The 26,854-nt window shown below is 52.7% G+C and overlaps 2 protein-coding genes across 3 annotated transcripts in view; one reads left to right on the forward strand and one right to left on the reverse strand.

Annotated features, from left to right (window-relative positions):
* The window catches only part of CACNA2D4 (calcium voltage-gated channel auxiliary subunit alpha2delta 4), a 112,956-nt gene that overhangs the window by 69,976 nt on the left and 16,126 nt on the right, over positions 1 to 26,854 (forward strand). Inside the window, exons 27-29 of the mRNA XM_039236349.1 lie at positions 25,350 to 25,411; positions 26,415 to 26,459; positions 26,623 to 26,685. Coding sequence (XP_039092280.1) covers positions 25,350 to 25,411; positions 26,415 to 26,459; positions 26,623 to 26,685 — 170 coding nt within the window. The remainder of the gene's footprint in view (positions 1 to 25,349; positions 25,412 to 26,414; positions 26,460 to 26,622; positions 26,686 to 26,854) is intronic.
* Positions 1,674 to 17,878, reverse strand: LRTM2 (leucine rich repeats and transmembrane domains 2). Of its 2 annotated transcripts, none has more exons than XM_039236351.1 (6): positions 17,837 to 17,878; positions 11,026 to 11,210; positions 10,373 to 10,514; positions 7,202 to 7,792; positions 3,845 to 4,258; positions 1,674 to 2,762 (listed from the first exon to the last, which is right to left on the reverse strand). In XM_039236351.1, exons 3-6 carry the CDS (start codon positions 10,437 to 10,439, stop codon positions 2,740 to 2,742), a joined length of 1,095 nt encoding a protein of 364 aa, XP_039092282.1. In that variant the 5' UTR covers positions 10,440 to 10,514; positions 11,026 to 11,210; positions 17,837 to 17,878; the 3' UTR covers positions 1,674 to 2,739. The 2 variants fall into 2 exon arrangements, with proteins under 2 accessions (XP_039092282.1, XP_039092281.1); XM_039236350.1 differs by having other exon boundaries at positions 3,781 to 4,258.

Genomic DNA, 26,854 nt, shown 5'->3' on the forward strand with positions numbered 1-26,854 from the left:
AGTCCTGACAGTTTCATCCCTTGGAAACCAGTGACACCGTGTGCTTGTGAGCTCCAAGACTGAGTGAGCATGGTGGCTGCCAGGTGGGCTGCATGTGTGATTTTGTGCACTGAGCAAAGGGAGAAGGTAGGAGACAGGTACTTGGATCAGCTACAGGGACCAGCTACATGCCAGATGTATGCATAATGCCATGGGTTCACACAGAAGGGCAGATGAATGAAGAGGGATCATTTTGATCTCTAAGCAGGTGACTTATCAACTATTTATGCAGAATTTCTAGGGAATCTTTTTGACCAGGATCCAGTTTCAATTTCCCAGGCCCTCCAGACCTACTTGGGGAATATTGCCTAGCATAACGATGGTGGCACCATAAACTGCAAGTGTGTTTCTCTAGCACGTGTCCTGTAGTACACATGTGTCCCTGTCCAGAGGCCTTTAGCAGCAAGCCTGCTTTCTGGAGCTGCATGAGGGCTCCTCCCCTCCCTCTGCCTATGTGCAAATGGGCCTAGCCGTCAGACCCGTGTGTGCACACGCACAGCAGTGATGTGCATGACACACCTGTGCATTCTCCAGACCTGTGCCAGGCTAGTGAGGGACCTTGGCCTCTGCTTCTGCATCAGGGCTTGGGGAAGACTGTCTCTCAGGTCTGCTATACCTGTTAGGGCTTCAGGAGGGCAGCACCCCACAGCTGTCACCACCTCTGAAAGGCAAACAGCCCAGCTCTGTGGGAGTCCAGCTGAGTGCCAGGAAGGGGACCTGGATAGCTCACTTCTCCCTAGGGCTTGCTCCTGGCTTGCTGGGATATCATCCAAAGAAACGCTCCTAGAAAGGAGAAAATTCTTTCTTGGTTTCTGATGACTAATGAACCATATAACCCAGACTCAATCAGCCAGAGGCCAGTCCAGGCCTGGAGGTGAGTCACTCCAGCTTAGGATGAATGAACAACCCCAGAGATCTGGCCCTCTGACTTATCTCCTCTCCTGGTCTCCCCAGCCCCAGCCCTCCAGTTCATAATTCTGAGTACCCCCCACCCACCGCCACTGCTGCACCTGCTGAATCCTATGGAGGATCATATTTGAAAGCTCAGAGTGTCATCTGCCTGTCCCTAAAGTCAGTCTTGAAGGTGTAAGAGGATAATAGCTTAAAAGGGATTCCTCCTTCATGTTAGCAACCCCCTGCCCCCCAATCTCACCAAAGCTGATAAAACTTAACCAACAGCTCTTGGAGAAAGCTCCCCCCACCTCCCATCACACAGTGGTGTCCTCTGGGCAAATGCATTCTTTCCTACCTCATCCACTCATCTGTCCTTGACTGCCACGGTGGATGAGCACACAAAGGGCTTCGAGCAGTGACAGGTCTCCAGCTGACCTTCACTCTCCAGTGCTACATGGAGCACCAACCTGAGGCTCACATATCCGTACTGTCAGGCCAGCACATGGGTGACATGCTGCACTCAGCTACAGAACCCGTTCTAACCCAGGGCTCAGCCCTCCACATCTCTCCTAACAGTGCCCCAAGGCAAGGCCTCGGGCGAGTTTCCTGTGTGTCTTATGGAGGTCTGGACATCGGGGTGACATCCTGCAGCAATTTTTGCAGCTTCCTGGGGAGGTCAGGGGGCAGGAAGCCACTCTCCCAGCACCCACATGCCCTCCCCACCCAAGGAAACCAGGAGATACATAGGAAAATACAGTCTTTATTGTTCTTCTGAAACAACAAACCAGAAATATAATTTTGCCTTTAAAAATCTTCTGTCTCTGGCTGAAGATACCACCATTGACAACGCCCACCCCTCCCCTCTTTTTCCCTTAGAAAATGCCTAGATCTGGTATCAGCTGGAAAGAAGGAAGACTATGCCCCCAGCCTCAGGAGACATGTTTAGCAGCCTGCTAAGCAGCCTGTGCTGGAGAAAGGCCTAATTGAAGGCATTCCCTGCCTTCCCCCACCACCCCCTTCACCCACCATGGTCCCCTATGAGGTGGAAGAATCGAGGGGTGCAAGGCAAGGTGGGCCTTCCATGTCCTGCCCTGTTCCTCTTCAGACCCTTGACCTCAGTGTTCCAGCGGCCTCTTCCCAGGCCACCACCAAGACTACCGTCTTGGAGCCAGAAACCAGCCTGATGCCTCCTGACCCTCCGGAAGCCTTGGGAAAACTTGTGTCCAGCAGAGGGAGACCTAGTACTCATCTGAGATCAGACTCATGGGAAGGGACAGACCTACAAGAGAGGACTAATGACCTCCCAAGCCCCAAACAGCCATCTTCTCACCTGCGGCCCCTTTGGTGTAGGCTACAAGTCACAAACAGGCCCACTGGCCCATGCTCTGGTTTGGAACCCAGTTCGGGTGCAATTAAAACCTCCAGAAAGCCTTTCTGAGCACATAAAACCCTGGGAAAGGAGCCCCACAACTGAGGCCTCTAAGCAGAATGTGACAGCCTTCTCTCTGCCCCTGGGGTCTGCTTGGAATATGCTGGCAGGCAGTGAGCTTTGGCGAGGACCACCTGCTTTCCCAAGATGCCACCAATCATGACCCAATCCCCGCCCCAAGGTCCCAGGGCTGGAGCTGCTGAAGATGGAGGGGTGAGGGGTACAGGGCAATGGTTCTTGGGCTGCAGGCTATAGGAGTGGAACTGGTGGGTGTCCCCACGGGGCCTGGCAGTGATGATGTCCTTAGCGCTGAAGAAACACCCAGTGGCGTATGTGCCTGGGCTCCCAGGAGGCTGCCATCCACACATGCTGTAGCTTCAAGGCCTCTGGGCTGGTGTCCCTGGAAAACCCAGCAGGAGAGGTGTGAGAGGGTTACCATGGTGACAGGCAGTCTCATCCAGCAGCACCACTTTGGCCCACTTCAGAGGATCTCAAAGGAAGCCTTGTGTTGTCGGTGTGTGCTTCTCCCCCCTGTTGACTTGAGAAGATTGTGGTGAGCAAGCACAAGGTTCTGTAGCCTGAGGGCTAGAGACCCAAGGGGGAAACATGTCTCTACTCCCCAGGTTCTCATGACCTCTGTGTCCATGTGATTCTGTGTGTGTGAGATAGAGAGAGAAAGAGAGACAGGTAGACAGACAAGCAGACAAGACAGAGACCGAGAAAGAGAGAGAAGTTTCCAATTGATGTAATTGCGCTGGTGATGCTGAGTGTGTGTGAGAGCGGATAAGTGAATTCCAGGAGCAGTGCAGTTGGTGTGGCCTGTAGCAGATAGAGGAACATAATGGCTTCAGCAGAGGGGGTGTGTTATAATCATGTTTCTTAGTGCTGGGTCCAGATGCCATGGCTGGTGTGATTGTACATTAGTACTAGCAGTTGAAAGCTGGACCCAACTCTGACACTAAGGGCAGCTGAGAATATATTCCTGGCTTAGAAGAGGGTCACAGAAGTTGGCCCTTGGCCCCCGTATCACTTCCAACCCACCCTTAAATACAGATGAGGTGCTATGAGCAGGAGGTAGGGAGAGTCACCCAACTGTGACTACAGCCAGGGCAGGAAGGGCAACAGGAGAACAGAGTCCAGAAGCCTCCACTTGTACACATATCCTTTCTTCCCTATTGGCCAAAAGCTTAGGGAGATCTCTCACGTGTTACAGAGACTTGATGGCTCAGAATGGAGCATGAGCAGGAGCCTTTAGCACAAGGGTGGCTTCTGCAGAGACTTGGAAGTTCGTGGAGACAACCGCACTGTAGCTTGTTTGCTGGAGGGCAGGGGAGGAGAATGGAGGAGGGGACTGTGGTAGAGGGAAGGGCCAGCCCTTACTGAAGCAATCCCCAGCATGCTCTCCCTGCCCTTCCTACCTAGGCCAAGTGGGGCTGGGCTCTCACGCCACAGAAGAGATCTGCTTCTGGTCTTCATGCTCACCCTCCGGGTCCCCCATTAGGGGCTGCCTCTTCTTGAGCTCCCGGTGGTACTTGGCCATAAGGGAGGCATAGATGCAGCCATAGGCAGCAGCCACCACCATCATGATGCAGACAATGCCACAGACAACCCCCGCGATGATCACTGTGCCGATGGCCCGCCTCACGCTCACCGGCCGATACCTCTGCTTCTGGGGGCAGGCTGTGCTGGGCTCTGGCTCAGGCTCGGCCCCTGGCTTAGGTTTAGCAGGTTCAGGGCTGGCCTTGGTGCAGGGTGGCCCAGGAATATCCAGCCCGGCTGAGCTATTCTCATCCTCCAGCTGGGAGCAGTAGTTGAACATCTCCATAGGGACCACACGCATGTCCTTCCCCCTCAGCTCCTTGGGTAGGGTGCAGGAAAGCTGGTCCAGGCGCCCCCCTGCATCCAGGGAGAAAACAAGGAGGGGCTGAGCAGACATTCAGAACCTGGACTCCCTCTCCCCATCCCCAAGTCCCCCAAACAGAAGGCCCGGGAGGTCTAGTTTCTATCAGGAATGCAGTCAGTCCTGGAATCACATCAATGGCAAGGGAAGGGAGAAGAAAAACTAGCATTTATTAAGCCAAGGACCATGATAGGCAAGGTACATATATCATGTCATTTCATCTGCACAGAAGCTGTATGAAATGGATATTGCCATTATTTCCATTTTAGAGCAACACACAACCATTTCAGTCAAGCTTGTCCCCTCCAGTGTCAGACTGACCCACAAGAGTAAGGCAATGCTAATACATGGAGGTGCTCAGGGAAGAGTTGGCAATGCAAAGATAGAGTCAAAAGGCCTGCCCAGGCGACAATTCTTCTCTTCTCCTTGCCCCTGAATCTGCCTGTTCACTGCCTATCTGTAAACCAAGAGCACTATTCTCCACAGTATCTTATTACTCCAGAGCTCCTCCCTCTCACAAAAGGACAAGTCAAAGCCACTGTCACAGCCACCCTGCTTCCACGCAGAAACTTTTGGTTGCCCAAGACCATCTCTTTGGAGGAGAAAGGTCCGGTGATAATGTTTTCCTTTTCCTCTTTAAGAGCAACACAGGAGCCCATCAGCACCCCAACCACAGCATCTCTGAGTGAAGCAGCATCTTGGAAGGAAATCCTGAAGACCCATGAGGGCAAAGGAGAGGGAGCAGTGCTGATGAGGGGGTGTGGGCAGCAATATGTGCATGGGCTCATCATGACAATGGTGATAGCCACATGATAGTGAAGTCATGAAGGCATATAGATGAAGAACATGGGTGGGGTGAGAAGCTGAGGAGAATCCCCTAGGATGCCAAAGTCAGATTTTGGCCCTCTATCCACTTCCAGTGAAATCTAGATGCAGGCAAGAGACACCCCCTTCCAAATAACTCCTGATGAGTGTGCTCCTGCTAGTCCATAACTCCCAGTTCCATCTCCCAGCACAGCTGCTGCAAGCCTCTTCATAAAACAGATATGCTTTTCCTGGGATGCTGATGAAAACACCCCAGGAATTTTTTTTAAAGAAATGCAAAGTTGAAAACAACTGTACTATTGAAAATTTCCAAAAATATACATTCCCATTCCATGCCATTTTGTGCTGAGAATTCAGTTCCTGTTGACTATATGAAAGGACAAGGATGTTCCCTCGGGATAACACATGGGTCTAAAGACACCTGGTCTCTAGTTCTCCTATGCCACTGACTGCCTGGGTGACCTATGGCAGGTCTTACATCCAGCAAAATGTGTCCAAGGGCCTTTGTATAGGCAGGAGCTGGGTGCTGAGATGGGGACAACCTCACCTTCTTGCTCCAAGACCTGAGGTTGAATCCTGGCTATGTCATCTTGCACAAATTATTTAATTTATTTAATTGTATTTGATTTTTGGTTTTCTTGGCCATAAAATAAGAATGGCTAACTCAGTTAACTGCTATAGGGATTAAAATAGATAACGTACATGCAAAGATACTTATAAAGTGGAAACTACATTATTATTTCTCAACTCACAAAAATGGGAGAAATTGTCATAGTGACTAACATTTTATGGCACTTTACGGTTTGTAAAAATTTTTGAATAACTAACACATGACAATACCACCCAAATAATTGAAATGGTGGCTGGATATGGAACAAAAGGAGTGAGACTGAGGAAAAGCATTAACACTCTTCACATTGATTCACTCGTTCAGCAAATATTCATGGAGCATCTACTTTGTGCTGGGCACCAAATTGTGTCTTATTAAGTCCACTTAATATTATGGCTACTACTAACAAATGAACAAATAAATGAAGAAGTTTTGTGGAGGACTTACTTTAGGCTAAGTACTTTTCAAGACACTTTTTGTGCATTATTATTTAATCCTCATAATGAGTCTATGAGATAGTTGTTATTTGCCCCATTTTACAGATGTGAACACTACCACAGAGACATTTCTTAGGATCACACAGCTAGTAAGTGACAGGGCCACATATTACACCCAGATCTGGCACTTTTAACCATTATGCTCACTTCTTTGCCCTCCTTTTCCATTCCATTTTATAGTCATTCTAGAACTTGCCCAGGTTAACAAAAGGGGGAAGGAAAAGAGTAAAACTAAAGACAGCTGGGGGCACCTGGGTGGCTCAGTCAGCTGAGTGTCTGACTTTGGCTCAGGTCATGATCTCACAGTTGAGTTGAGACCCACATTGGGTTCTTTGCTAACAGCTCAGAGCCTGGAGCCTGCTTCAGAGTCGGTGTCTCCTTCTGCCTCTGCCCCTCCCCCACTCACACTCTGTGTGTGTGTCTCTCTCTCAAAAATAAATAAACACTAAACAAAAAACTAAAGACAGTTGGCTTATTAAAAGCTTTGAATATAAAATTTCTTGAGAGAGTTGAGGTCATCATCAAAATGAAAATTTGGTTTTATCTGTGGATTTAAATTATATTCCACCCTCCTGAAACTGTGGATATTTAAGAAATTATTGTATTATTCAGAAGAGCAAGCATGGTTTTTCTTCCTCCTACCATGCCAGGGAAGCCCAGAGGCATACCTGGTGGGATGCAGAGAAAAATTATACTGAGTCTTTAAGTTGCCTCATGAAACCTACAGAAGTGAGATCAAGTTACAATGAGTCAGTCTGAAAGAAAAAGAACAGGAAGGAGGCTGGGAGCTGGGAGGCGCACGCAGGGAAGAAAGCACAGCAGTAGACCAGGAGGGAAAGAAAGCAGTACTGGCCTCTTTGCCCTGCTGAGGCTGAGACTCTTCCAGCCCCGCTGGTGGAGAGATAGGGCCACCCCCTTCTCCCTAGACCCCAGCCCTGAGTCAGCACCCAGCCTCCAGGAAGTGTGCTGGGCCAGGGGCTGGCGCTGGCAGGACTAGCTATGCTCACCTCGGTAGGAGAACCACTCCATCCAGTGCTTGAAATCACGAAGATTACAGTCGCATTCCCAGGGGTTGTCCCCAACCTGCAGCAGCTGCAGGCTTGCAAGGGGTTCGAACGTCAGCCGGTCCAGGTTCTGCAGACGGTTGGAGCGAAGTGATAGGGAGCGCAGAGCTGGGAGTCCATCAAAAAGGCCAGGGGGCAGCTGGGCCAGTCCGTTGATGGACAGGTCCAGGTGGCGGAGCAGAGGCGAGTGCTGCAGCAGGTCCCTGTCCAGGGTCCTGATGCTGTTATTGCGGAGCTGCAGCTCTGTAAGATTGGTCAGGTCCCCGAAAATGGAACGGGGCAGCTGGTCCAGGAAGTTGTTGGACAGGTCCAGCCGCTGTAGGCTGGACAGATTGGCGAATGCCCAGCTAGGCAGGGCACTCAGCTTATTGTTCAAGAGTAAGAGGGTTCGAGTGGCAGCGGGCAAGTCCGGGGGCACCATGGTGAGGCCTAAGCCACTACAGTCCACCTCCAGGCTGCGGCTGTCACACTTACAGGAGTAGGGGCAGGAGGGGAGGGCCTCCACAGCATACAGGGTGATCCAGCAGGTGATCCCTGGAGGGGAGGGGAACAGAGAAGTGGAAAGAAAGCAACAGGCTGGGGGGTTACCACCTCCTGCTTCTATGCCCTCCTTTCGAATTTGTATCATAATGGCCTCTTGACTTTATCTGCTTTGGCCCAAGCTAAAGTCAATGCACAAACCTTTACTGACCACATAAAAAGATAATCAACAAGCATGAAGCAGGTCTATATTATTGGACATCACACAAGGTCAACAGGGCTCCTTGCCTCCCTGCATAACTGGCAAAGGAATTCCTTTAGTGGAGTACAATCCTGCAGACTAGCAGACTTGAGTCCAGCAGACAAACAATGCTGTTCCACAAAGATGTCCCAGCTTGCAGGTTCTCCAATGGTTGATCTTCTTGGGAACTTAGGTCCCACTGACACCATAGATGTTGACAAAATAAAGGATCTAGTAGTCAAAGAAGCCTACTCACTTGCTCCTCTCTCAATATCACAGAGAAGGATTCTCTTTCCAAAAGAAAATGCCCACACTACTGCTTCCTTCTCTTCTGCATCCCCACTCCCAACTTGGAACTGCACTAGGCTAAGACGTACCATGCACAGAAGCATGAAGACCAGGAGCCCAAGCCCATCTAGGGTCCCACTAGAGACCACTGTGGAAATTATAAGGATAAGATGCACAATTCCACCTCCATGCTGAAGAAGACTTGGGCACAAACCACTGCACACCATAGGTCCAGAATTTTCCCATTTATTCTCATTCTAAAACCAGCCATGCACTTAGGCTGGGTTCCTGTTCCTAAAGACTGCAGCATGGACCCATTAACAGCATTCCATTTGTGGTCCCATGTTTTTCCCAGGACTCCTCTGAGTAAGCAAGCTCAGAGCCTACTCTGGGAAAGGGCTGGGGGGCCCTCAAAGAGCAATCACAACAGAGCAGTTCATTCTATTGTCCATCAGCCCTTTCTCAGAGTAATTGCAAAACTCTCCTTCCTCTGTCTTCCTGAGTATCAGAGACGTTTGCTCACTGTGAAAGAGAAAAGGGATGAGCTCAAAATAGTTCAACTTTACCAAGGCAGCACCCGGTCTGGCAAATTACTGGCCCCATCTTGGATGTGGGATTCATCCAGATCTGACAGCACGTGGGAGGTTGTAGGGGGCCAGGGGTGGGAAGTACCCTTTTGTGCTCTTTCTCTCCCATGCATGGCATGTCTTAGCCTAGTGCAGCTCCAAGTTGGGGGTGAGAGTGCAGAAAGGAAGGAAGCAGTAGTGTGGCCATTTTCTTTTGGAAAGAGAAGCCCAGAGGAAAGACCCTAGCCAGGGAAGTGATAGAGAAGTTCAGAACTTCATGGCCCAGGTGGCCCTACCCAGACAGGCAGCAGCCACCCCAACTTGAGTGTCTGAATGAGTTTGTGTATGGTAGATGTTTGTTGTCCCCAAGAGCAGAGCTTGAAGAAACAGTAGGGGACTGTCCCCCCTACATACACCTGCCTGCTGGGTCACTGACAGCTGAGAAGCAGACTGCAAGGCTGACACCTGAGCCTCCTCATTCTCAAGGGGAAATGAGCACAGTCGTGGCCATGGGAGCCAACTGGTGACCCTTCCTGGCCACATGGGGTCACCTGCTGCTACCTTTCATCCTCTGACCCCACGGAGCCCATCTGCTGCCAGGTCAGCCTGCCCCACACGACCTCCACCATGCCATTTGAAAATCAACGTTCTTCAGACTTCACCTTCCACAGGAAAAAATTCAATCCATTGAGCTTCCTTCTCTAAAGGATCAACATAATCAGAAGCCATTATTCTCCCCACCCCTGAGAAATTCAGGGTGACATGAAAGCTCTGGTGACCAGAAAACATAATCCTGTATTGCAAGGTGTTGAATGATTCCAGAATGAGGTTGAAAGGGGATCTGAGTGGATCAGGGATCAGTGACTCTCACATGGTGAATAATTCAGGCTGTTTATGTCGTGGGGCAGCTGCATCACAGGGCTGAACTGACAAGGGGAGAAGTCGGGCAGAATAATGTCCTTTAGGACCATGTCTTACCTCTTAGCCATGCAGCCATGGGCAAACCGGTCCTCACGGACCTCGGCCCTCTCCCTCATATGAAGAGAATTCTCAGGGCTTTCAACCTGACAACTTCAAGGCTTTCTTATAAGAAATGGAGGCCTCAGTCTCCTCAGATGCAGAAGGAGGGGGTGGGACCCAACCCCTAAGGTCCTTCCAACCCCACAACCTAAGAATTCTCTAGGTCCCTCCATTTCAGAGCTGGGAAGTTTGAGGCAGAAGAGAAGTCTCCAGGTTCACCCAGCCAATGGAAGACAAGAGCGAGACTCGCCATTAGAACAACAGGACTATCCCAAACCGGACTGCTGGGGGCAGGGGTGGACTTCTGGGCACAGAAACAGACCCACCCGGGGAGACAGATCCACCTGACATGGCCTCCAGCTCCCAGGTTAACCACTAAAGCTATCAGCAGTGACTCTTCCTTTGGCTGCCGCAGATGCCAGTAGCATGGGCAAGATTGTAGAAGGAAACCTCTGGCCTCCCAGAGCCCCCCGCAGCCTGGCATGCATCCTTGCCTCCTGCCCACCCCACCGTACTCACAGGAAATCTGCCTCCACGGCAGGGCAAGCCTGGTCCTCTGCTCGGGGCCACTGCCCCGGGCCAGCATGGTGAATGCCACAGCTCTCAAGTCCCTGCACCCCTGGGGAGAGAGGAGCCCTTCAGTGCGTGCTACCTGTCAGTCCTGAGAGAGAGAGAGAGAGAGAGAGAGAGAGAGAAAGTGCTGAGCAGGCACTCGAGGCCCCGTTCTAGCCCAGAGGTTAGGAAGAGGGCCCGGTGTCTCTTTACACTCCTTGCCATTCCCTCTCCTGTTCTTCTCAGCTCAGCTGTTTCCCTGTGGTGGGGGGAGGTGTGGGGAGAGGAACGAGGGGCAGAGAAGCCAGGAATCCTTCTACCTCCCTGGGCTACTGGGGAGGCAAGGCGGGCAGGCTCTGGCCTGTGGCACAGCGTTGGGCTCTGTGTGTGGGACTCAGGAATCGCCAGCAGTGGCCTCTCCAGTGTCTCCCCCCCCCGCCCCCCCCCGGTCTCTCTTCTTGTCTCTCTTGTCTGTTGATCTCGAAAATGTTTCTGGAATGATATGGCCTCCTTTGTGGGCTTTCCCTCATGTCACATGCGTGGAAACTGAGGTGTCTGTCTACCAGGTAAGCAGAGTGAGGCCATACTGACACCATGGCCCGTCCCAGCGCTGCTCTTACCATGGCCCCCGAAGAGGCAGTCTGCTGCTGGGTCAGGTGTGAGGCCCAGGCCCCGCTCTTGCCGCCCGATGGCCTCCTGCTTCCCTTCCACCTTCGCCTGGGAGGTGAGGTGTGGTGCTCTGTCTTCCGCCCGCTGGGCTATAATAAGACTCATCAGCTCAGGGAGTTCATGCTGCAGCAGCTGTCTATGCAGGAGACAGAGGCAGGAAGGAGAGGAGGAGATTTCGGAGCAGAGGGAGGGCTGGAGCCGCCCTGGGGCTGCAGGAAGGCAGGTTTCTCTTCAGATGACGAAAGAGGGGTACTCACATTGTCTAGGGTCTCAGGACCCACCCTGCCCCAACCCTATGACTAGTTAAGAGGGACACGGGCCCTCCTCTGGTCCTCATTTCCTTCCAGATATGGCTAAGGCCCTCACACGGAGGCCAGAGCCTCCACTCTCCCAGCCCCAGCAGAGGGATGGGAGAGGGGACTGTGGTGGCTGCCCCTGCAGCAGGCTGAGACAAAGTGGGGAAGGGGACAGGGAGGACAGGGAAGACCCCGCCCACAGCCCAGCACCTCCTGCTCCCAAAGGGCAGAGTTCTCTCAGCCCACTGCTTCTGGCTGGCTCCTCTGGTTGCCTGCTGCAACCTCCCCTCTCTTCACCCCCTTCTTCTGCCTCCCTCCCCCCAGAGCCAGGGGCAAAGTTAAGCAGGCAGCTGAGGAGATGGAAGGGGCTGCTGGGAAGCTAACCCGTTCAGCTCTGAGGTCTCTGCATCCAGTGAAGTGGGTTTCCCTCAGGCATTTTGGGTCCTGCTGCAGCTCCTAGTGTCTCTCACTGCCTCCCCAGCCCCCACTCTTGAATCCAGCTTCCTCTGGTGGCAAAACCCACATACAACACAGCACCCCCCGCGGAACCTTCAGCCGTGCTCCCAGCAAGGGCAGCCTGGTGTGTGGGGGTCTTGGCTTTGCCTTCCCCCCACTCCTCCACCGGGGAGTGCTCCAGGTTGTACAGGCCTCCCAGAGGCTGGCAGAGACCATCACAACAACTGGCCTCCAACATGGAGCATGGGGAACAGCCAGGGTCCCCACACTGACTCTTGGATGGATAGCCAGGCCTTGGGCTGAAATGTGAAGAAGCTTATAGCAGCTCAGGTGTCTTCTCCAGCTGTTTTCTCAGGGCCAGGCCCCCACAGGCTCCTGGTTCAGAAGCCCAGGCAGGCAAGGCTCCAAGTTTCCTTGTGGTCCACCACTCCTTAGCTGTGCAACCTTAAACAAACCCGTACACTCTCTGAGCTCCAGTTATCTTATCTCTAAAAGTGATGACTGTAATACTTCATGGGTGGAATCTCTATGTGGATCCATTTAATTAACAGAGGAAAGTTAACATTTACTATATTTAGCATACATTACCTTAGGAGAGAATTCAGGCGAATGCGCCCAGCTTGGACTTGAGCCCATGATAGATGTGAGGAAACACCAGTTCCGTTCCTCTGTGGGGAGGGGACAGCAACTTGCAGCAGCTCTATGTAACTCCTCCTTCCTGGTCCCATCAACCTCACGCATGGGTCTACTTCTCTATTCCTGAGCAGATGGCCCATCACATGATGCTCATGGCCAGACACCCCCCACACACAGCCTTCACAGACCTCCACCGCAGACACCAGTGTCCATCCTCTCTGTGTCCCTCAGGCCCTGACCCTAGAATGAGCTCTTACTCCAGCAAGTGCCCTTACATCCAGGGCTCACAGCACCCATACAATAGTAGGCAGCTTGGTGGTCATCCAAGGCACAAAGATGAGGACCAACTTGCTCTGACCCTAGGTCAGAGATAGGTCATGGGCTTCTGACCCTGGCTGCTCATCCACTCCCTGGCGACTGTCACCCAGCAATGGTCCTTATGGGAAGACACGTATGTGTGCACAGGGCAAGGTGCACATAGGCTCCCAGACACGTGCATGGAGCTTCCAACATAGCACATGGTGCAAACACACACCCACAGAGAGCTGTGCAGTTAGGCACATGCTCACACACACGCACACACGCACGCGTGCACACACACATGCCCTGCGGCAGCCCTCCAGCACTCCTCTTCAGATGCCAACACTCAGCACAGAGAGATGCCTGGTGGGTCCCAGAAGCCCCTAGCAGACAAATGTACAGGGGCACCTCCAGCCTAGAAGTGAGGTCTAAGGAAAGCCCTGAAGGGCAACCTTTGTCCTGGGAATTCTTCTATACCCAGACCCACAAGGGTGCTGGAGACCCAATCCAGGCCTCCACTCTGCTCTTTCCAGCTTCCGGCAAGGAGATAGGTGGCAGAGAATCCCTCTCTCCCAAGCCCAGGAGCTATGTCCACCTGAGTCTCTTCCCCTCTTTCAAGCAGGCTCTCCTTTTCCACCCTACTCACCCCTCCCTGACCTCAGTGTCACCCCTGTGGTGAGCCTAGGGGTTGACCAGCAAGCACCCATCAGTGGAGACAGTGGCCTTGAGCAGGTCCTGATGCCCCTTCCCCAGACTTGGATGATGTCACCCGTACGAAGCAAGTCAGGCAAGTTGCCACAAGGCAGATGCACAGGCGTCATCTTCCAAGGTAGCAGGGCACTGTTGACCCCGGTATCTCTGGAGAAATGTGATGAAAACAAAGTCCCCCAGGCCTGTGGGTGGGGGATGGGGGCTGTACCCGTGCTCCCTAGGGTGCTGGCCCTGCCCCTGTGGGCATCATAGAAGTGACCTTTAGGGAGATTTGGGGCTAGAACCCAGCCCTTCCTGGCTCTTTGGCCCTTTGCCCACAAGCACACCTCCAACCAAAGGACCCCTTCGCACCCCCAGAAGTATCTAGCCTCATCAGGAAAGGGGGTGACCTACATTAGGAGAGCAGCTGCTGTAGCAGGCGCTGGCCAGCTGCTGGAATAAATTTACACTGTCTGAGAGGGAAGTCCCACTCAGGATGGAGAATGGGGGACAGACAAGAGCAGAGAGGTCCTGCCAGAAAGATCTTCTATCTCCAAGTCCCACAGCCTCCTGGCTCTGGATGCTGGACCTGCTCCTAATTGTCACAGGACTCACTGTCCCAGTCCCAGAGACAGAGACACCAGAGAGAAGGGCTGGGCCCCAGCAGGGAACCCTGGCCTCCTCTGCCAGGCTTTGCTGAGACAACCAGGATTGGAGGATGGGGCCGAGGAGCCACAAGCAGTCAGATGGAGAAGCCCTGAGAACCTTTGCTACTCGGCATGGCCCATGGGACTTACCTGGGCATTTCTTAGATGTGGAATCTCGGGCCCCACTCTGGTCCACGCTGGTCCAATTTGAATCTGAATTTTAACAAGATCCTACACTCAAGTTTGAGAAGCACAAGACCAGATTGCTTCTCCCCCAGCAGGCCCCAGCACCTCCCAGGGGGCCATGCCCGTCAGTCTCTGAAAGCCAGGCCCCATCTCAGGAGTGGCAGTGACCTGGGCCGAGTGGGGAGGATATGGACATCAGCACCCCCTTCAAAAAGCCTCTGTATGGAGAGAAGAAATGGTCATAGCCACAAACAACTGTGTATAGTGTCCTTAGTCCTCATAGCAACTCTTTGAGGACATATTATTATTAACACCATTTTGCAGATGGGGGAAACTGAAGCAAAGGAAATTAAGTAACTTGCTTCTGGTTAGGCCGCAGAAGAACGAATACGACTTTGGGCCCAAGCAGTCTGGTGACAAAGCTACTAACTCAGCTGCCTTTACAGCCTTCTCGGGATGTTCTCTTCCTAGTTTGCTTACACACAGAGGTTCGGGATAAGAAGGAAAAGGCAGAAAAAGGAGACGTGTTGCTGTGTTGCTGTACTGTGTACAGTACTTCACAGTTTACACAGCATTCCCTCCCCCATCGTCTCACTGGCTCTGAGGAGGCAGGCGTTCTGATGCCCCTCCTACTGGTGAAGAAACAGGCTCTGTGCGGTCCTGGACTCAGACATAAGCCTGGTCTCCCCCTCCCAGCCCCTCCTTCCAGTAACATCATAGATGCAGTGGAGAGAAGCCCCACGTGGCCAAGATCTTGGGAAAGGAAGGGGAGAGGGCTTTCTAGAAACCCTTCTGGCAGAAGGTTGGGTGCTGAGGGGAGAAGGGTAGTCTGGGAGCCCCAGGGAAGCCAGGGGTGGAGGGTAGTGATAGAACATGAGGCAGCAATAAGACCAGAAGTTTCCACGTGCTCCCGCCGAGCTGAGTGGGTGCAGCCTCCCTTGGAGACTGGGAGTGGGAGCCACCTCCCCAGTGGGGCACCTCGCCTCAGCCCCCTGGGCGTGAGCAGCCAGCCAGAACCCCCAAACCCGAATGCTCATGTTAGGATGGTACAGAGCTATGGCCTCTCTGTGCTTCTGTCCCTTCAGTTCCTCCTAAGACAGAGATAATCCTCCACGTGGAACTGCCTCAAACCCCAGCTAGAAACCTCCAACACACCCACCAGCAGCTTGGTGTCCACACCCATCTGTCGTGTGCATCTCCCCAGTTCAGGTGTCCAAACCACACAACCGCTTAATGCCTGTTGTACCTCAACCCAGGGTTCCTGACCCCTAGGACATCATGCGGGCCCTGCCATTCACCTCCACTGGTATCTCTCACTTTGGTCAAGTGTTCCTAGTTGAGGACAAGCCTTCTGCACACCCTCAGCAACCCAGACTCACAGAACTTAGAAGCAGAAAGGGCCTTCATGGTTGCCTATGCACCCACTTCACTCTGCAGAAAGGTGAAGGTCACAGGCAGGTGAGAAGCACCAAGATGGTGAGTGGTACCTGGACCGCAGGGCGGCCTGAGCTGAGCCCCATTTGGTGGGGACTGTGCAGGGCTGGGCTCTGCATCTGCTGCCTCCAGTCTGGCCATCTGGGCCCTTCCAGGAAACATTCTCAGTCTCTTCCTGCCTGTCACCCCCATAACATACACTGCCCAGGCAGCACGGAAGCAGATTTTTTTAAATCTCTCTATCTGTACTTGGAACAGGCAAATCTTTCTGGTTCATTTCAAAATGCATACCCCATTCTCACCCTCAGGCTTCCTACATCCTGGTTTCCTTGTTGAATATTCCTGATCCCAAAAAGATTCTCTGCTAATCAGAACAGAAAAGCCCCCTGAGGCTTTCCTCACCTGAGCCAGTCTCCATTGTGAACAAACTAAGCAAGTTCATCGAGGTCATGGATCTGGCCTTGGGGGGAGGGGAGGAGGCAGTTGGGGTGGGGAGGGGGACAGAAGAAGCTTGATCTGGATAGGAGGGAGAACCCAAGAAGAGAGACTGCCTCTGCTCCAACTCCTTCCTCCCCAGGCACCCCAACATTACATAAAGGCTCTCCCCTGCCTCCTCCCCATGATACCCATTCTTCCAAAAGCAGCCCTATAGGGCCCCTGGGCTTTGGTGCCTAGGAAATGGGAATAAGGTTTGCTCATCCGGGCCCCAGACACAGCTTCCAGCCAAACCCCAAAGAAACCAGATCGGTTGCTTAAGAAACCTCCCTCCTTCTGCCACCCCCAGGCTGGCTTTCCTGGGCTCCCTCTTTTGGCAGTGCTGGAGATTGTGGCAGCAGGGAGGTGGGGTGGGAAGAGCAGGAAGCTGCTTCGGGTTTCCCTCCTGCTGGACTTCCCCCGCCCCCTCCACGTGCTCAGCCCCCCCACAGCCTATGTAGTTATCTAAGCTGCCGGTGTCAATCTGAGTCATGCTAAGGCAATGCCCAATACGCCCTGACAGCCAGGTGCCACCCTCACCATCAACCCCAGCAACTCTGAAAAGCTTAGCTCAGGAAAAAGACAAAGCAGCCACTGGAACTGAGCTGAGCAGTAGGGACTCCTGGTCAGACCACCCTCTCTGCATCGTCAACACGGCCCCAGAGCTGCTAAGAGCCACTTTCTTGCTGCAACTCAGGGTGTCCAATGCCCTACTGGGCTGGGAAACCAGGTAGACAGGGCTTGGCTGTATACCACCTGCTCCCCCTAAGCTGAGTCCACAACTCCCACCATGGCATAAGGCTTCCAGACCCAGTTAAAGATAGAGGACCCAGTGTGCAGTTGGGGGACACTCTAGGGGACGTGCTTGTAGCTTTTCACAAGCCTGGATCCACCCCCTGCCCCTAGGCCCCTGCCCGGTTGGGAGCAGGGCCTCAGGCTCACCAAGGAAGAGCTGCAGGGCTTTTCTCTGTGGTCCACTCCCAGCCACGCCCCCACCAGGGAGGCTTCCCCCACAGCGCTGTGGACCTGTGTCCACCTAGGGAAGGGCTCCTCCGCACCTTGTCCAAGGACAGCTGCCTGAAGGCCGACAATCCCGTGCTGAGGGCATCCTGCGGAGAGGCCGCCCCTGGTCTATTCCCAGAGCTCAGACAGCACAGTCCTTCAGTCTGCCATCCCCCCACCAACCTGTCCTCTGTACCAGCCCGGTCACCAGGAGCATCCCTTTCCCATAGCACCCAAGCTCCTCAGGCTGTATGCACGGAGCTGGGCAGGCAGACGGCACAGGGCTCTTGGCTGGCACTCCCCGCGCTGCAGGGACTGGTTTCTATGCCGCCCCTGGCCTGTCATCTGGCACTGGCACTGGCACTGCCCTCCTCTCCTCTCTCCTTCCCCAGCAGAATCCCAGCTTACCTCCCCAGCGCTGTGAGGTCAGAGGACCCCTGGGTCCTGTATCTTTGGGCCCCCAGATGTCCGGTCCTGAGCACTTCCCCAACCCCAGCCATCCCTCCCCGGCCGGAGGCAACAGCCGCTGTCCGTACAGCGCCAGGAGACCCGGCAAAGATGGGCCCCGCTCCCTGTGTCCCAGCCCGTTCCCTGCACCCCCACCAGTCCTTCATTCCTTCCCTCCAGCGGACAGCACTCACCTTTCTTCACCCTGACCGCAAGCTCCTTAAATCAAGTAGCTCTAAGCCGTCCAGTGAGCCCCTCCTGGGATTCCTGGAGAAATCCAGACAGCACTGCCAAGCGGAGCGTGGTGGGCACTGAGTGCCCAGTCCGCCGGGCGCAGGGACCTGGCACGCAGCGCACAGCACGGGGGAGAAGGAATGCCTGCCGCTGCTGCCAGGGGGAAGGGGCTGCTGGGTCAATAGCAAACTGAGAAGGAAAGAGGGAGGGACAGAGGGAGACAGATAGGAAAGGGGAAGAAAGGGAGAGGAGGAGAGCGCGCGCGTGTGTGCGCGCGAGCGAAGAGACGGAGCAATGGAGTGACAGCTGGGGGTACATCTGTGATGACAGCGACAGTAGCACACACAAGCGCGCGCGCACAGGCGCACACACACACTCTGGCGCTTGCGGCCAGAGGGCAGCGCTCACCCTTGAAATGCTCACATTTCGGTGGAAAAAGCACCCATGGATTAACCGCTTCCAACTCGAGAGGAGGAAAGCTGTTGAAGGCTCTCTCCATCTTCCTTCCCCATGCTCCTTCCTCCAAGCTCTCCCTGTCCCCGACCGCCGCCCTCCTCTCCCCTCTCTCTCCTTCCCTTTGGAGAAAAAGGGGCAGGACCCAGACAGCAGAGAGGCCCTTAAGGAATCTGGGTCTGTCTCCTACTCAGAGATCTGCAGGGCAATATCTTCCATCCTGCCTGTGGAGAAGGAAAAACCGGACCCTTTCCCGGGTCAAAGCCTGATTTATTCCAGAGAAGGTCATTGGAGGAGTGCACAGGGCAGCCCATCTACCCCAACGTTCCTCCAGAATAGGGGCCCTGAGCCACACAGAGCTAGTGTCACATGGTCATACATAGGTCACTGAGGCTCAAAGACCCCAGACCAGGGCTATTTAGGGAAGTAACATGCGGGGGCTGGCACGCTGGGAGCTAAGGGGCCTGGAGCTGGTTGACAGGTTGTCTGGAGTGAGCCCTGGAGTGCCTGGAGTAAATGCAGCCCCGCCCCTACCTGGCTTACATTCTCTCTAGGCTCCCAGCTCTTATCTAGATGGGATAGGCTTGCACAAGGGAAGAGACTGGTATTCAAGAACTCAGAGGCCTCGTTACTAACCAATCAGGACAAAGAAGTTGGGGAAATTGATATTCCAAGAGATGGCAATTGTTTGATCCAAAGGCAAAGGACGCCAGAGACTAAGCCAAAGGAGGAGTCCCAGCCTGGAGCACAGACCCCCTGAGTGACCTCTCCTTGCATCTCTTAAAATCGGTCTGACATGCAGATGGCATGGCTTGTTGGCAATATATGTCAGGGGTATCCTGGTGTCTCTCTTCCACTTTACCTATGTTCCTTGGGAAATGCACCATCAGACTGGAGCAGGGGTGGGGGTCAGGTTGAGAAACCGCCAGGATGCCTCTGACAGACCCTCCCACACTGTCCTTTCTGTCTGCTCGGCTGCTTTACATGGAAGCGGGGGCTGAGACTGCTGTCCCAGGAGGAGAGAGGGCATCTTCTACCTGGGAATTCACCTACACAGAGGTCAAACACATCCTACCCTCCAGGCTAAACGCACCCACCTACCTCTAAACAGACCTCCACTCCTCCAGCTCCTTCCCCGAGTAGGAAACACCTTCCTTCCCCACGGGTAGGCTCACTCTTCTTAAAAGCTGAGCCAGAAAGTCACCTCCTTTACCAGGTTTTCCTGGCTGGTCCACAGACTTAACCTTCTCCAATCTATGGCCTTTCTTTGGGGCACCTTTGCGGTTCATATCACAGAAAGCATACACCAGCTTTCTGTGGGCTGGTTTCTCTTCTTTAGTACACTGTGAACTGTTCCAGAAAATGGACTCTGCCTCTCCCACACCCCAGTGCCTTCTTGTCAGCTGAATGAGGAAAAGAAGGGAAGAAGGAGCCCAAGCCTAGGCATCAGGGGACCTGGAGTCTAGACTCTGCTGCTAGCTATTAACTGCTAATAGCTAGTTAATGAACCTGACAGCCCTGGGCCTTGATTTTCTGCTCTGTACAATGAGGCGGGAGAATGATTGAGATCTTGGGTCTCCTTCTGTTACTGGCACTCTATGACCTTGAGCATCTGCTGGCAAACCAGCCTGTAGGGTAAAAGAAGGCCCCCTCCTAATCTCACAGCTCTTGATCAATTCAACAGTCTCCAGGCCGAGTTATCAGGGCAGAGAAGGGGAAAAGACAAAGTAACTAGGAGAGCTAGAGGGTAAAGTGTGGAGGTGCCGACTCGCTGGGAGAATGGCTCTCTGCATGTCTCTCTGTGTGTGCGTGTGTATGTGTGCGCACAGCTGTGTTGTTTTGCCATCTGTAATGACAAAGCAGCATCGAGGTGACAGCCAGGACCCGGAACAGAGAGGTACATCTTGATAAGCCGTCTGCTGCCTGTGGCCTTATTGAGGCTCTTTGTTAGGTTGTCTGACAGTCAAGGGGATCTTAAAGAAAAGCTGCCTTGGAGGAAGGCACAAGATCGTACTGGAGAAGCAGAGATCTTTGTGTAGAGGCGGGGAGAGAGGAAAGGCAGGAGGAAAGGGCATCATTTCTCTGCCTCTGTCAGGTTGTAGTGGGACATGCGCTCCAACGGCTGCCTCTGAAACAAGGACCAATCATGCACAAGCAAGAGGGGGAGGTCTCTTAATAACCCACTGGGGGAAGCAGCCCAGAGAAGCTGGTGCCGCACATTCCCTAGATCCCTTTGCTTGGATTTCTCTTCACCACGAGTTCTGTGCCCGTCTGCAAACATAATACCATGAGGTATTATCTCCTGCACACAGCAGGCTTAGAGGAGGCACTGGGGGTGGGGGGGGTGGGGGTGGCGGTGGCCAGCCTGGTGCTCTCCTGAGATGGGGGTCCAGTAAGGTTCTGATAAGAGCCGACCACCTGAGCAAGCAGAACAGGGACCCAAGGGCCACCCTGGCAGTTCTCCCAGGAAGAGAAGGCTGGGCTCTCACAGTGTCTTGGGTGGAAAAGTACAGTTTGGGTTCTAAGGCAAGAGTTGAACCGAATTTGAAATGAGAATGACAGAACAGACGATTTGTTGTTGAAGATGCCCCCATGCTCTTCACTACCTCCCCCATTCTCTACCAGCCCCTGCTGTCAGGATCTAGCAGTTCCTACCATGAGGAAGCTCTTTTTGTCTCACCTGAAGTCCCCATTTCTTAGGGGGCTCCCTCCTAAGCCTTCAGGGGAATCAGCACAGCTAAACCTCTAGGGTCTCAAGTCCAGATCCATAAGAGGGCCAAGCTTCATATGGGAGGAAGGAGCTCAGCTCAGTCCTAAGCCCTAAAGGTAAGGGAAGAGATGGCAAGATCTTGTAGAATTTGCTTCCCAGTCAAGTGGCTGACTCAATGGAATTCACAAATATTTACTTAGTTAGGTCACAAAATAGTTGTGGTAGGGAGCCTGGGTGGCTCAGTCAGTTAAGCGTCTGACTCGTGGTTTCAAGACAGGTCATGATTTCACAGTGCAGAGCCTGCTTGGGATTCTTTCTCTGTCCCTCTCTCTGCCCCTCCCCTGCTCTCTCTCTTTCTCTCTCTCTCAAGAATAAATAAATTTTTAAAAAACTTTAAAAAAATGTTTATGGAGGGGCACCTGGATGGCTGTCAGTTATGCTTCTGACTTTGGCTCAGGTCATGATCTTGAGGTTCTGTGAGTTCGAGCCCCGTGTTGGGCTCTGTGCTGACCACTCAGAGCCTAGAGCTGTTTGGATTCTGTGTCTCCCTCTTTCTGTCTCTCCCCAACTGTTGCACGCTCTCTCTCCCTCTCTCAAAAGTAAAATAAAAAATATTTATGGAGCCCCACAGTACTATAGTAGGTGCCAGGGATCAGAACTCACTCCCCCTTGCCTACTATTAGCCCCCATGCTAATAAGGTGAGACAGACAATAAATGAGAATAAAATAAATAAATCCTGTTGCTGAGAAACTAAAAGTGATGAAATAGAGTGGATGATGAAGGAATGGGCTGCTCTGTCTGGAGAGGTCAGAGAGAGCCTCTCTAGGAGGTGATGTTTGGGCTGAGAGCGGATGATGAGAAGGAGCCAGCCATGTAAAGTTCTAGGAGAAGAGCATTCCAGGAAGGAAACATAGCTGATGCACAGCCGTTTGAGGGAGAAGATGATTCATATTGAAATCGGAGAGAGTGGCAGGGCAGGCTCCTATGGGGCTTTGAAGCCATATTACAGATGAGTTTAGATTTTGTTCCAAAACCAGTGGAAAGGCATTGGAAGGTTTTAAGCAAGGGAGTGATGTGATTTGGTATTCAGAAAGATCACTGTCATGGCTATTGGGGAACGGACGGCAGAGAGGCAGGGAGACTGCTTAGGGGTCTAGCACGTTAATCCAAGTGAGGGATGTTGGTTTGGCCCAAGATAGTAGCAGCAGAGGGTGGCGTAGACAGACTTACAGTGTTTTGGAATAAGGGCTGAAGAACTTGGATTGAAGAAGGGAACATGAGAACAATTAAGTGGAATATGCCCCAAATGGAGAAGTCTCAAGGAGGATCACATTTTGGAGAGGAAAAGCCAGAGTTCAGTTTTGAACATGGGATGTTTGAAATGCCTCTTAGTGACCCAAGTGGAGATGTAAGCAGTTGGAATGTCTTCAGTTCTGCAAAGGACACCCAGATACAAAGGACCTGGAGCTTGCCCTAGAGTGGCTTCTGGTCCATTTGTGAGATGGAACGTAGGGACACAGAATCTGCTTTGTTCCCCACTCCTTCCATTTCTAGCCAAGAGCCTCAAAACGAGTTTCATTAGGGAAAAACTAACCCCCACCCTCTCAAGACTCTGTTAGAGTCACAGAGTTTCTTCTGGCTCAGGAATGTCATGATTCCATGAGCAGGCAGAGTCTCCCTTAAGGAATCGTCTGAAAGCTCTTTGACTATGGAAGCCAAGGACAGCGGTCAGTAGCCCAAAGTTCTGATCATTCTAAGCATTGGTGTGACTCCTCTCTGGCAATTTTTAGAAGGTTCCTCTTCTTGTACTCAGCTTTCTTCTACAGATGAAACAAATGGTCTAAAATGAATATCATTTAAAAGGAAGAATGGGAGAGAAAGTGAGGAGCCACCTGCAAGTTTAGAGAGAAGCATGGAAGGGAGGATAGGGTATGGTCACCAGCGCTGGACCCTTCAGCACAGGCCTCATGTACTTGACCACGTGCTGTGTCTGTGTGTCTCGTGTCTCTGTCATGACCAAGAAGTGGGTGTGCCTGGGCCCTTCCCACCCTTCCTCTCGGCCATTGAACCTTGCAGCCTAAAGAAGTGTACAGAAAGCTCAAATGTTCCCGTATCATAGAACCTGTTCCAGAAGGCTAGCCAAAGTTCCAGGCACAGAAGCGCCATGAGACTCCAAAGGAGGGAAGGGGCCTCTCAGGGCCTTGGTTTTGTCTGTGTGCTCTAGAATCGCATTGTCCAATATGGTGACCACCAGCCACATGTAGCTATTTAAATTTAAATTAATTAAAATTAAATTAAAAATCTAAAATTCAGGCTCTCGGTCGTACCAGCCACATTTCAAAGGCTCAATAGCCACATGTGTCTAGTGGCTACTGTATGAGACAGTGTCTAGAACAGAAAGTTCAATCAAACAGCATTGCTTTACAATTTTTACATTTTTAGTTCCCAAAATATGGTCTCTGGACGGGTAACATCAACATCATCTGGAAACACTTTAGAAATGCAAATTCTTAGGGCACTTGGGTGACTCAGTCGGTTGGGCAGCCACCTTCAGCTCAGGTCATGATCTCACAGTTTGGGGGTTCGAACCCCACATCGGGCTCTGTGCTGACAGCTTAGAACCTGGAGCCTGCTTCGGATTCTGCATCTCCCTCTCTCTCTGACCCTCCCCGGCTCACACTCCGTGTGTCTCTCTCTCAGAAATAAATAAACATTAAAAATATTTTTTTAAAGAAATGCAAATTCTCAGGCCTCACCCCAGACATACTAAATGAGAGACTGGGGACAGGGACAAACCTTCCAGATGATTCTAATACATGCCAAAGTTTGAGAACCAAGGCTCTAGTGTAGAATAATAGTCTCCTTCTTTATCTATTTGAGCCTCAACAATCATACTCATTCTGCCTTCCTAGGGCAAGTATAATCATGGCTCATTTTGTAACTGAAGAAACAAATCCAAAGATCACAGCTTTGGCAACCCCAGGGACAGGACTCTGGCCCCTTGACCCTTCCTTTGTCTCATTTATTTTTTTCATAATATTTGTTTAGGATCATTCCATATTGAAAAACCAAAAGGATACAATTCTGTATCTCTGTACCATTCCAGAACTCCAGCCCATTTAGAAGAGCCCATTCCTGAGTTTTGGCAAGTCAGAATGGCCATGATGGAGGATCTCTCCAATGAGTGGTCACTGGAGTGCCTACAATGTCTCATGAATATGGCATAACAGCCAGGAGCCCAGATCCGTGCACAGTGTGCGGATGAGGGGACCACAGCCCCAGGTGGGAGAGTGCTTGCCTGGAGAACAGACAGTTAAGAGCCCTAGGGCCAGACCCAGCTGAGCCCTGGTTCTGCCTTTCGGGGCTGGGTGACTTAGGCAAGCACATCACCTCTGCAAGCCTCCATTTCCTCAGCTGTGAAGTCTGAATAAGAATAGAAGTGGTCCGCTGTGTGGATGAAATAAGCTCATGGATGTGAAGGTGACTGGCACTCAGAATTTTCAATATTATTATTCCAGACAGTAGGAAGTCGACCTAGTTTTTTTTATTCCTTTTCTTTTCAATATAACCTGCCTTTTTGTTATGTTCTCTGACCTCAGATTTCTCTTAGCATGTGAGCTCCAGCTCTCATCCTCCGAGACTATTTGGGAACCAAAAAGGCACGGGTGGCCCTTGGACGTGGCATCATCAACAGTAGCATTTGCCAGTTGGTAGCATCTCTAGCTTTCTGGAACCTACCTGCAAACCTGGGTAAACCGGATCATACCTTTCAGCAAGGAAAGAGCCTTACAAAGTGGGGGAGACCTTGAGCAGGAATGGGCCTGAAATCTAGAAAGCCCCATGAGGGGCCCTGAATTCCACTCTCAGCGTACCACTTTTGGTCCGATGACCTTGAGCAAATGGCTCAGTCTCTCTGCCTGTTTTTCCATCTGTGGGAAAAGGGAGAATGAAGTGCCCAGTGCACCTGCCTTGATTTCCCCAAGATGAGAGGAGAGTGTTGTCCTCATTGTTCTGTAGAACCTGGGCCTCATCTTTCTCTTGAGAATTTTCTGGTGTTGCCTGCTACGGAGAGACAGAAGCCACCAGCCCGTCTGCTTTTCTCCCCACTCCCACTCCCCAGGAGCCTCGGCTCTCGAGCACGCTGCCATCTGACTCAGCTCGGTGCTACCTCTCACCTCAGTTCCTGCGGATGCACCTCCTTTCTCTGACTTGGATCTATTTTTTTCTCTCACTGTCTCTTCCCTCCTACTACCCCACTCCCCAAACACACGGCCATGGTCTTGCCCTCCCTCTCCCCACTTCCTTGCAGCCGTGGGCGTCCAAATGAGGCTGGAGTTCCTGCAACGCACATTCTGGGCAGCGACCCGGCAGGTGGGTGTGAAGGTGCCAGGCCAAGGCCAAAGGAATGGCTGCCACCTTGGGGTGAGGAGGGCAACTCCCTCGGGCTGCCCCCACTGCCTCTCGACCCACCTCCTGGGCCCTCAATCTGCTGTCCCAGATCCCTTCCTTCTTTGCCTGGCTCAGTTCCCCACGCCTCAGCCTGTGGACTCCTGGCCTTCCTCGCCAGGGGCTCTGTCTCAGCTCAGACCCGGGGAAAAGGCAGGCCCCACCAGGCAGAAGGCAGCGCACCCCTCAGTCCCTCCAGCCAAGACCCGGGGGCCTTGACTGCTGTCCATCCTGTGCTTCTCACTCCACCCCTTCCTTTCCCGCTGCCCCTCCCCAGAGCCCAGAGCCCTTGAACCCGCTCTTCCCCACTTCCTGGGCCTCCTTGCTGCCCCCCTCAAGCTCCTCCGGCCAGAATCGGTCCCTCTGGGCAATGGCCCTGTCTGTGTGCTGCTGTGTCCTCACTTTGAGAGGGTTTAGGAAACCACAGAATGAAGACGGAAGGGGTGGGAGGGAAAGGGACACCAGCTCCATAACCGAGCAGCACCCTCCACATCCGGTGGGGTCACAAAGACCAGGAGTCTCCAGAGCCACCCTGGGAGGCTTCCAGTGCCGTGGGGCTGACCTCCCTCCTCACACATGGGCCGCAGCAGCCGTGGCTCCCTCAGACGAGGCTGAACCCGCCAGCGAGGGCCCGCTTCTCCTTGCCCTGATCCCACTAACACAGCTTCACACGTGCCTCACACCACACGTGTACACCATACATGCACACTGCACACATACACTCTACACATACCACACACACACCACATACCACATATACCACACACACACACACACACACACACCACATACCACATGTACCACACACACACACCAAGCACATACAGTGTAAACCCCACATCTGTATGCGAATATAACACACACACAACACCGTGCAGATGCACATACGTAGGTATACACAATTTACAATTTCTCCTCTTCTTTGCAGTGCGGCACTGCAGAGGGGCCATGCCCAGAGAGCTGCCAGGACAGTGTAAGTTCTTCCACAGGCCCCCCAACCACATCCTTCCCTGCAGTGTGGGCCACGTCAGGTGTCTCTGCACTGGACACGCAGGCCGGCCCTCCCGAACGCCGGGACGGGCAGGCCACACAGGCGTCAGGGCCCAGCCATGACCTCCTCCTGGGTTTCTCCCCAGAACCTGGACTGCTTCGTCATCGACAACAATGGCTTCATCCTGATCTCAGAGAGGTCCCAGGAGGTAAGGAATTGGGGAAGTAGAATTAGGGGGCAGTCAAGTCACCCCATAGCCAGGCTAGTCAGGGAGAGGGCTAATGGCCCCAGGAAGTAATCCTGACATAGAGCAGATGAGAGTAAATGGTCTGAAGAAAACGGGGTCTCTTCTTAAAATGAAGTCCGTACAGCAAGAT

This window comes from Hyaena hyaena, unplaced genomic scaffold (assembly GCF_003009895.1).
Source record: "Hyaena hyaena isolate Hyena2069 unplaced genomic scaffold, ASM300989v1 scaffold_108, whole genome shotgun sequence".
Classification (NCBI taxonomy): domain Eukaryota; kingdom Metazoa; phylum Chordata; class Mammalia; order Carnivora; family Hyaenidae; genus Hyaena; species Hyaena hyaena.